At 42.0% G+C, this 11,333-nt stretch overlaps 1 protein-coding gene across 1 annotated transcript; it reads left to right on the forward strand.

The window, feature by feature from the left end:
• The first annotated feature begins 266 nt into the window (after positions 1 to 266).
• On the forward strand, positions 267 to 11,333 carry LOC115479828 (UPF0449 protein C19orf25 homolog). Its single transcript, XM_030218057.1, has 3 exons — positions 267 to 528; positions 7,249 to 7,416; positions 10,007 to 11,333. Exons 2-3 carry the CDS (start codon positions 7,281 to 7,283, stop codon positions 10,174 to 10,176), a joined length of 306 nt encoding a protein of 101 aa, XP_030073917.1. The 5' UTR covers positions 267 to 528; positions 7,249 to 7,280; the 3' UTR covers positions 10,177 to 11,333.

The following is an 11,333-nucleotide window of genomic DNA, read 5'->3' on the forward strand; positions in this document are numbered from 1 at the left end:
ATACTACCAACATGGATGCAGTATCTCATAGGTTTGTTGTGGGTGTACTTGAATGACGGCTGTGCGGGGGAGAGGAAACTGAAACTGCCCTAAGTGGCGTCAACTTTTAGACATCATGCCATTCTGTTCTTTCAATCAAACCTCCTTGACCAATGAGCGTTCCTAGCCTTACTATATTCCAAGCCTCATTCTGGTGCTCCAGCAGCTTCCTTCTCAGTGTATTCCGAGCCTCATTCTGGTGCTCCAGTAACGTCTCTGAAGGATGTTTAATAAGAAACCTTCTTGATTGCTTGCTTGCTCGCTTTCAGTGTAATCTAAGCCTCATTCTGGTGCTCTAATAATCTTGTACTGGGATGGCCCCGTACTTTTTGTAGTGGTGATCGTTCCACTTTCATAATATCATGACTGCAGTTTGCCACCTCAGAGGCAGAGTTGGGTGGCTAGAGAATAAGGTGTCAGAATAAACTGCCTCTTCTGTGGGAAGAAAACTGGTGCCGAGAGCTGCTGGCGCCAGACATCTCAAGAAAAGTGAGGAAATATGGATACGTTTCTTGATATATATGTTTGATTTATATATAGGCTTAATCTGCAAAATGCAAGGCTGGATTACAGTAATGGGGACTATAACAATGGTGCTGTTGAATATAGCCTGCTGCGCTTTCTGCAGTAGCTCGCTCAACACCGGCCTTTTTTTCAAGGTGAAACGAGAGAGATTCAGCCAAGGAAGGGAAGCACTAAAGAACCCTTTATTGGGAACAGGAAAGGGAAAGGGGCTGGAATTTGGAGGAATTATTTTTCTGGGTTTAAAAAAAGATTTGGACAAGTTCCTGGAGAAAAGGTCTATAATCTGCTATTGAGACAGACAGGGAAGCATCGCATGGAATGTTGCTATTTGGGTTTCTGCCAGATACTTGTGACCTGGATTGGCCACTGTTGGAAACAGGATACTGGGCTGTTTGTACCATTGGTCTAACCCAGTATAGCTATTCTTATGATATATCCCCTTATTTTTTTTTTTAGTAGCTGGGAAGTGGGTTTTTGAGCCTGCCATGTAAGGAGAGTGCATCCAATGCTCTTTTTGGGTTTTGCTGTGAAGCTGTTCTGTAAGCTTGTGAGTAGGGCAGCCTAACCATCAGGCACGGCTAGGCTTTTGCCTAGTACCAAATTGTAAACTTAAATATTTATATCTTTTTTTTTTTCTTTTGTAGTTTGTATCAGAAATATTTTATAGAAACTCAGCTTTAATCCATTCTTATAGATTTTAAGTAGAGGAGCGTGGTAGCCGTGTATTGCAATAGAAATCAAACAAAATAAAACATGGAAAAGAAAATAAGATGATACCTTTTTATTGGACATAACTTAATACATTTCTTGATTAGCTTTCAAAGGTTGCCCTTCTTCGTCACATTTGCTTATTTCCGATCTGACGAAGAAGGGCAACCTTTGAAAGCTAATCAAGAAATGTATTAAGTTATGTCCAATAAAAAAGGTATCATCTTATTTTCTTTTCCATGTTTTATTTTGTTTGATTTCTATTGATAAACTTATAGATTTTATAAATGCTTAAATTGCAATACTCATCTTAAAGATGTATTTCAGCCTGGGGTTTTTGTCCAACATAGACTATGTTTCACTTCTCAGTTGTATCAAGGCATACCCCCTTCTTAGAACTTCAAAAAGTCGGGAAGATGTGTGGATTGATTAATGTTGGTGTCGTTCTAAGCAAGGGGTATGCCTTAATACAACTGAAAAGCAAAACTTTAGTCTATGTCGGAGAACCCCCCCCCCCCAACTGAAATATCTTTGAGATGAGTATTGCAATTTAAGAATTTATAAAATCTATAAGAATGAATTAAAGCTGAGTTTTAAAATATTTTGATGCAAACCACAAAAGAAACAAATATATAAATATTTGTTTAAAATTTGATATTAGAAAATATTACCATAAACTGATGAGGAGGTGGGTGTGTAATTCTTGCTGAATTAAGATATGAATCAGTGAGCGACACCGCGGAGGTTTGTGGTATATTTATGATTCATGGGAGATTGAAGTTTTGACGTTTTGAGAGAGCTCCCTAAAAGAATTTAGTGACTTTGAGAGGTATATAGGCTTTTGCCCAGCGCAGCAGGTTTTTGGGGGCAGCAACCAGCAGCTGTAATCAAAGCAAAACAATAGATCTGACTGCTAAACTCAAGGAACCATCAATATGTACTTTTATGTGCAGGAAGAGTGGTCGATTTTTCAAATAGCCTATGTACCTGGGTAAATTGTTTTTAGAAATTGCTCTCATTTGTGTGTGATATATACGTATTGAGGGAGAGCAGATTAGGGACCTGAAAATTAAAGAGAGGGACAGAAGGTTCACCTGGAATATATACTACTCTTGCACTAGCCCCGACTGTGAGAGCCCGTGGAGTTTTGCTGTTTGTGTGTTCAGTCAGGGGGTCAGGGGCTGTGGAATGGTTGTGCTGGGAAGGCTTTTGTCACTTTCCTAGTAATATTTGTTTGCTAGGCACTTTCTTAAAAAAAATCCCAAGATAATTTTTCTTTGTAGCTACTTTAACTGTGGGCAAGGAAGTTCATATCTGTGTTTTCTGAGATGCTGGTGGACACGCAAACTGCTACAGAAGTCACACAAAGCTCCATCCACCGCCTCCTCGCTTGGAGACAGAAGAGCTGCTGAGGCAGAAATGGAACATCAGGACTAGAGAACAACACAGGGACAAAGATTGCCCCCATCCCCACCCCATCCTTGCATGTTCTGTCTCCATTCCTGTCCCATCCCCACAGGCTCTTTCTCCGTTCCCACAGGTTTTGTTTCTGTCCCTGCCCCGTCCCCCCAGGTTCTGTTCTCATCTGCAGAAGCCTTGAATACTTATGATTTTATATTTAAATATTTTTATTAAAGTATTAAAAGGAACAATATGCAGTGCAACTGTTGTTTATAAATCACAAATAGAAAACAATAATAATGAGCAACCATAATAATCCCCCCCATCACCACCCCTCTACCCTTCCAACCCCAACAATAGCTGACTTCTGCTACCCCAAGGAATCCTAATCCACCCTGTTAAAATGTCCAGGGGTACAAAACACAACCCGTTTTGTATGTCCTAATGGAGGAGAAATATGTCCTATGAAGCACTGTTAATGATTTTTTAATCTGTGGATGAACAAGTCATCAACAATCTGAGAATTCAGTCTAGCTCTCCTGTCTTCCACAGCCCTTCCTGCAGTAGAAGATGTGAGAAGTTGAGCTGGTAGCAGGAATGTACAGGATTCCCCATACAAATTTTGCTAGTTGTGACCAGCATGTTTGCTTGTTTTCCCAAAAAATCAAAATATCACTGTCTTCATCACTCATAAACAACGGTCCAGTTCATTAACAGGCTCAAAGTAAGAATGACACAGGGACAAAGTTGTCCCCGTCCCCATAGGCTCTTTCCTGTCCCCATCCCTGCGGTTACCGTGAGTCCCTGTTCCCCTGAATTCTTAATAAGGACCTCAAATAGAACCCAGTCATAAGGCGCCGACTCCATGGGGGCTGTGGGTGCTCGAGCACCCCCCAATATTTCACCCACCAGAAGTTTCCCTTCGCCGACCCAGAATTTTAAAAGTCCTCCCTGCCAGTTCCAGGACCCCTCCCTCCGAATTTTAAAAGTCATCTTACCTCGGGGTTACGGCAGCAGCAGCAGTGAAAAGCGTGCAGGCTCAACGCTTCAGCCTTCCCTTCTCTCTCAGCTCTGGTCCCGCCCTAGGGCTGAAGTGCCGAGCCTGCACGCTTTTCACTGCTGCTGCCGCCGTAATCCCGATGAGGTAAGATGACTTTTAAAATTCGGAGGGAGGGGGGGCCCTGGAACTCGGAGGGAGGTGGGGCCTGGAACTGGCAGGGACTAGAACTAGGAGGGAGGGAGGGAGGGAGCGGGGACGGGGGGAGGGGGGAATGCACCACCTGTTTAAAAAAAAAAATTCAGCACTCCCAATCATTTTGAAAAGTTGGCTCCTATGAACCCAGTGTTTGAAAAAGAGTGCAGGTGCTAAAAACAGAAATATTCCCCCAAATCCTACACACAGTGCAGGCGTCTGCTTAGTATTGATGATGTTAGAGCACTACTGTAGCCAGAGAGCTGGTACCTGTGCCATAATTGGTTCAGCTGCAAACCTATTTCTTATTAATAGTAATTTGGTTAATCAAGTGGCTTCCGGTCAAAAAAACGAAACGCAAAATACAAAGATATCGGAGATTTGTATTTTCCAAACTGGCAGAGAAAGAAAGACTTTCCATTATAATCCTGGGGCAAATAGAAGAAATAGCAGCAACTTATGTTGTATCTCTTCTATTCATGTAGGATCTATCGCACTTCACGCTCTTTCATGCCATACTACCTCCATTGCGGCTGCCAATCTTCCTATCAAAATCAGGTTGCTTAACAACTCCCATTTTCAGCAAAAAGGGCTTTTGATTGCGGATCTCATTTCCAAGCTTGGTCTGTATATTTGCCTCTCAAAAACCTCGCTGAGACCTGGTGTAACCATACCCCTACTTGAAGCACCCCCCCCCTTGTTTTTTTGATACACAGTCTACCAAATGTATGGGGGGGGGGGGAGGCTTTTTTTTTCTTTTTCTTGGGTTCTTCACCTTAACTTTCTGCGCTCCATTTTTCTTATTTTATTACAGTTATTTATTTTTTATATTCTGTACTTCCCACTCCTGATCTACAGTAAGATCTCATGTGATAGCCCCTCTAGAAAGCAAGAATAAGTTACCGAAAGGTAAATCACTGATCCGAGGCAACTTTATGATTATGTGGTCTGAAAGTTCCAGGCCTTGCAGCAAAGTATATGTTGTTTCTATAAAGAAGACTGTATTGTACATTTTAATGTGAGTAGGTGACTTACAACCATGTCATTGCACATATGGAAAAGACTATGTGCAGTTATACCAAGTTTAGAAAATAATGTATTGATATACCTAAACAGAATACAGCGAATAAAGAAATGAATTTATTATCACTATGATGGTAACTTATTTATGATGTTGGTTTTTTGTTTCAAGACCATTGAGCTATTTTGGGGCTACTGTTTGGGGTGAATTGTGCTAGAAAATGTTTTCACCATCTGGCGATGTATTGGGTGCTTACTCTTTATTGGTATTACAGTATTATACACACGTATAAGTCGAAGGCAGTTTTTGGACTAAAAATGGCCAAAAATGTTGTGACCTGTGTATAAGTTGAGGCAGAAAATAGGTCCAACATTGCTCCCTCTCTCTCTCCTCCCCTCCCTCCACTTCCAGGTCAAGTATCGCTTCCCCTCTGTCCTTCCCTCCCATTATCCGCATCAAACATCTTTCTCTTCCTTCCCTCCGTTAGCCTATGGTTTGGCATTTCAATTCTCCCTCTCCCCGTGTACCTTCAAACTTGTTTTCTATAGAGCAGTGACAGTGCAGCGATAAACCTAGACTGCCTGCTCCAGATCACTTCCTCTGACCTGTCCTGCCCCCTCTGATTCAGCTGTATCCACATGGGCAGGAAGGTCAAAATGGAGCTCTCTAGAGTAGTCACACATAGTTTAGGTGTATCCATTGTTACTGCCGCTGCTCTATAGAAGACAAATTGAAGGTAAACAGGGGAGAGGGGATTCAGAAGCAGAACCATGGGCTGCTGGAAGGAGAGATGCTGGATTGTGCCATCAATGAGGATGGGGGGATTAATTTTATGAGCTGCTTTAGAGAATAACCTATAGATAAAACAGTTTGTTTTTGAAGGCATTTTGGATGTCAAAATTTCTAGATGTGTATACAGTATTACAGGAACTTGATATTGCCCATTCAATGTGAGCATGCTTGTTATACAAGGAGTAGCATATTTTGTTAATTGCACGTTATTCCTAGGGTCCTTGGGTTCTGGTGGGTTCTGGGGCTGTAGTTTGTCCTTGACACACACTGAGACTTCTAAAGGGCACAGCTAAGAAGAAAACGTGCCATAATCCAGGACTGTGGGTATTCACAGAACATTTTTATCTACAGTTTGTAGAGTTCAGTAGTCTAATGGGTGACATTCTGCTGTGCACTAACCTGGAGAGAGACCTCAACAACGAGTTGTGACAAGGTGATGAAAAGAGCCAGGAATATGCATCCCCACTTTGAGAGGTATAACCAGCAGAAAACAGAGAGGTGATAATGCATCTGTACAGTTCATTGATATGACGGAAGTCTATAAGATACTGAGTGAAGTGGAAATGGTAAATGTGAATCACTCGTTTACTCTTTCCAAAAATACAAGGACTAGGGGCACGCAATGAAACTACTAAGTATTAAATTTAGAACAAAGTGGAGAAAATATTTCTTCACTCAGCATGTAATTAAACTCTGGAATTTGTTGCCAGAGAATGTGGTAAAGCAGTTAGCTTTGCAGGGTTTAAAATTTTGGATAATTTTCTAAAATAAAAATCCATAAACCATTATTAAGATGGACTTGGGGAAAATCCACTACCCTTTTCTAGGATAAGCAGCATAAAATCTGTTTTACTCTTTTGTTATATTGCCAGGTACTTGTGACCTGGATTGGCCACTGTTAAAAACAGGATACTGGGCTTGATGGACCTTTGATCTGTCCCAGTATGGCAACTCTTATGTTCTCACCTGGAATACTGTGTTCACTTGTGGATGCTATATCTGATTGAGGATACAAGGTGTGGTGAAGTCTTCCAACTCTACAGAGATATTATCCCCTCCTTTTTTGTTCTGCCAAATATGCCTCTTTCAATGCACCCTGACATCCTTTTGGCTCTGGTCATTGCTCTGTTGTAAGAATGTGGGTAAAACCAGAGGTTCTGTGGTATTGCACCAAGAATAAGTTTGAAAGTACACAGGGGAGAGGGGAAGCGATACTGGACCTGGAAGTGGAGGGGAGGGAGAGAGAGGGAGCAATGTTGGACCTATTTTCTGCCTCAACTTATACACAGGTCACAACATTTTTGGCCATTTAACAATAAAGAGTAGGCATGCAATACGTCGCTAGATGGTGAAACATTTTCTTATTTGACTAGATGGGCTGTGCAGTCCTTATCTGAAGATAGCATAGTCTTCAGCTATATTTATGTAAGAACTCATGTCAGATGATGATCAGGTGGATTCCAGGGGCTCACAAACCTCAGGGAAGAACTCGCCCTTCACTTCTCTGCTTGAGTTCTACAGATAAATGAGCAGTCACTCTCATCGCTTATCTTTTACTTTCTTGCATTAGGACCTGCACACCACCCATGAAGTGATGAAAGAATGACCTCTAAAATAAAAAAGCGTGTGGTTCTGCCAACTCGACCAGCACCCCCTAGCATTGAACAGATCCTGGAAGATGTGCAGAATGCTCCTGCCTCTGACCCTGTGTTTGTGTTAGGAGGAGAGACCAGTGAAGGTAATAGCTATGACCTTTTCATAAAAGAATGACACTGGGACGAGGACCCGCATTAACAGCGGGGACGGGGCAGAGTCAGAGCCTTCGGAGTGGGGATGGGGACAGAGCCCACGGGGGTGCAAGGACAAGCTTTGTCCCTGTGTCATTCTCTACTTTGAAGGCTGTTAATGAATTGTACAGTTATATATGTTCAAGTGATGCAGATGACAGTGTTTTGATTTTTTGGGAAAACAAGCAAAAGTACTGGCTGCAACTGGCAAAATTTGCACGAGGGATCCTGTGCATTCCTGCTACCAGCAAATCTTCTGAGAAGGCATTTTCTGTTGCAGGAAGGACTGTGGAAGACAAGAGAACTACACTGAATCCTGAGGTTGTTGATGACGACTTATTTATCCACAGATTAAAAAATCATACCCGTGCTTTGTAGGGCATATTTCTCCGCTGCTAGGGCATACAGAGCGGGTTGTATTTTGTACCCCTGGACATTTTAACAAGGTGGATTAAGGTTCCTTGGGGTAGTAGAAGTCAGCTATTGTTGGGGTTGGAAGGGTAGAGGTTGGTGAGGGGGTGTTATTATAGTTGCTTGTTGTTGTTATTATTGTCTTCTCTTTGTGATTTATAAACAACAGTTGCACAGAATATTGTTCCTTTTTATACCCGAGGTAGCATGGCTTTACTAGAGGCAGGTTATTGATTTCTTTGACTGGGTAACCAAACAGTTGGATGTGGGAGTGGTGCAAGATGTGATGTACTTGGATTTTAGCAAAGCCTTTGACATGGTTCCACACAGGCAGCTGATAAATAAACTGACTGCCCTCGGTATGGGACTTAAAGTGACTGTGTTAAAAACTGGTTAAAGCAAGACAGAGGGTAGTGGTAAATGGAGCTTGCTCTGAGGAAAGGGAGTTTATCAGTGGTGTATCGCAGGGGTTGGTCTTCGGGTTGACTCTTTTTAACACCTTTGTGAGCGATATTGCGGAAGGGCTGTCTGGTAAGGTTTGTCTCTTTGCAGATGATACCAAACCATGTAATAGGGTGGATACCCCTGAGGGTGTGGCTAGCATGAGGAAGGATCTAGCGAAGCTTGAAAAATGGTCCAATAATTGGCAACTAATATTTAATGCTAAGAAATGCAGGGTCATGCACTTGGGTTATAAGAATCTAAGGGAACGGGTGAAATGTTTGTGTTTGAAAGAAGAGTGGGATTTGGGGGTGATTGTGTCTGATGACCTTAAGGTCTCCAAACAGTCAAGGCGACAGTCAAAACCTGAAGGATGGTTGGCTGCATAAGGAGAGAGATGACCAGCAGGAAAAAAAAGAGGTGATAGTGCCCTTGTATAAGTCTCTGGTGAGGCCCCATTTAGAGTACTGTGTGCTATTCTAAGGACTGTAGCTACAGAAAGATATACACAGGATGGAGTCAGTCCAGAGGGCGGCTACAAAATTGATAAGCGGCCTCGGCCATAAAACATATAGGGACAGGCTTATGAACCTCAACATGCATATGCTGGAAGAAAGGGGGATATGATAGAGATGTTTAAATACCTCAGTGGCATTAATATGCAGGATGTGAGCTTTTTTCAAAAGAAGGGGGGGTGTGGTAGCCGTGTCAGTCCACTCTTAAAGGTTATCAATGGAAATCAAACAAAATAAAACATGGAAAAGAAAATAAGATGATACCTTTTTTATTGGACATAACTTTATACACTTCTTGACTAGCTTTCGAAGGTTGCCCTTCTTCCTCAGATCGGAAATAAGCAACCTCATTTGCTTATTTCCGATCTGAGGAAGAAGGGCAACCTTCGAAAGCTAATCAAGACGTGTATTAAGTTATGTCCAATAAAAAAGGTATCATCTTATTTTCTTTTCCATGTTTTATTTTGTTTGATTTCTATTGATAACCTTCAAAAGAAGGAAAACTCTGGAATGAGAGGGCATAGGATGAAGTTAAGACGAAATAGGCTGAGGAGGAATCTAAGAAAATACTTACTCACGGAATGGGTAGTTGATGCGTGGAATGGCCTCCTGGTGGAGGTCATGGAGATGAGGACTGTGTCAGAATTTAAGAAAGCGTGAAACAGGCATGTGGGATCCCTTAGGAAAGGAAGAGTTAGTGGTTACTGAGGATGGGCCTTTTGGCCCTTATGTGCCGTCATGTTTCTTTGTTAATAAAAAGATTTAAATAATACATTATAAGTGTTTGAGGCATCAGCAGATGACGGCAGGGCGGGGACAGAGACAAACTTTGTCCCCATGTCATTCTCTATTTTCCACTATAAGAAACAGTCAATTCAGACCTATTTGCCAGGGGTTATGGGTTAAAAAGCCTGTCTTATGTCGATATCACTGCAAACTGTATATTTGTTTTACTCTACAAATATTTGTTATTTGTAACTTCAGTTATAAATTGCTGAGAAAATATATTTGCATTGTTTTTCCTTTCACTTTTTGATTGTAATCCAGCTGAGCTGAATCTTCAAGCAGATTGGACTTGGAGGTGACTCTGAAATCCTTCTGTCCCAGGAATTCTCATTGCAGTAAGGTTGGATTTTTGATTTATTTGACTGTCCTCTCTCTTTACCTTCTTCAGAGACCTGGGACGACCGTGAAAGGCAGTACCGTCAGAGTCATTCCTACGTGGAGCTGAACCACAGGTTACAGGAGGCCTGTAGTCTCATGAAGATAAAATGCAAAGAAATGCAGCAAACAGGGGCGATGCTGGATGACAAGATCCTAGAAATGAAGGAAAAAACCTTATAATGCTCAGAGAAAGGGAGAAAACCACTTCCTTTAGAATCTGGAGAACAACTAGAATCTTACATTTTCCCTTCAGAGTCAACATTGTTGTATGACATTTTTATTCATTTAAAAATTCCTCTAAGAAACCTTCAACTGGTAACATTGATGTTATTTAGCTCAAATACCAGACCTGCCTATGTACCAACATATAGGAGTGTCTTCTCAGGCACTTTATGGAGTATATATGACTGAGCAGGTAAAAGTGAGACACCTGATTTAACTCAGGAACGTAACTCCATTGTAATGGGCTATCAGAACCGATGAGGTGGTGGTCTTGTCTGCCAAATTTGTACTGGGAGTTCTGTTTCTCATTGGGGGTCCGAGATTTCTTGTAGTCAAAACACTGTGGGGTCCTTTTACCAAGGTACACTAATGGATTTAGCGCATACTAATGATTAGTGTGTGCTAAATCCCATTTGGCCCACAGGAATATAATGCTGCATGGTATTTAACGTGCAATAATTGTTAACGTGCTAATTCCATTAGAGTGCCTTCGTAAAAGGACCCCTGTATGACTGTTCTCTTGGGCATTGCGAGTGCAAAGTTATTTTTTTTTCCCAGCCGCATGGAGCACTGCCAGATATGAGTCATCTTAGAGGCAGTTGGTGTTGTCCAGGCTAACAGAGCGTGTCTTAATTCTGCCCCTCGTGGAGCCTGATGGGGTTTAGACCCCACGCTCTGAGGGTAGCTGGTGATCGTGTTGAACCAGGATCATCAAGAGCAATGCTAATCCATCTGTTGTGTTGCCATGACCGCTGCAAAATAAAGTTATGACCCCCCCTCCCCCCAGGTGCAGGATAATGCATCTATGGAGAGCCCGGGTTGTGAACACAAATGCAGGTTTTGTGAACTGTGAGAAGCTGTGGTCTAGAGTTTATCCCCATGCATGTGAACTATGGATATAATGCTAGATTAATGGCTGTTCAGCAAATGTCTCTGAGAGAAGTAAACCTCAAAAAGTGACAGATGAGAAGGCACCATAGAAATGTTCACTGACCAGGACAGAGTATTACTGGAGTATTGGGGGGGGGGGGGGGGGGTTCTCTGGTTTTTATCCCAGGATGAGAGGCCTTTTATGACTCTGTGTGGAAGTAATTTTGTGACCAAAGGAACATACA

Source organism: Microcaecilia unicolor, chromosome 11 (genome assembly GCF_901765095.1).
Source record: "Microcaecilia unicolor chromosome 11, aMicUni1.1, whole genome shotgun sequence".
In the NCBI taxonomy this organism is placed as follows: domain Eukaryota; kingdom Metazoa; phylum Chordata; class Amphibia; order Gymnophiona; family Siphonopidae; genus Microcaecilia; species Microcaecilia unicolor.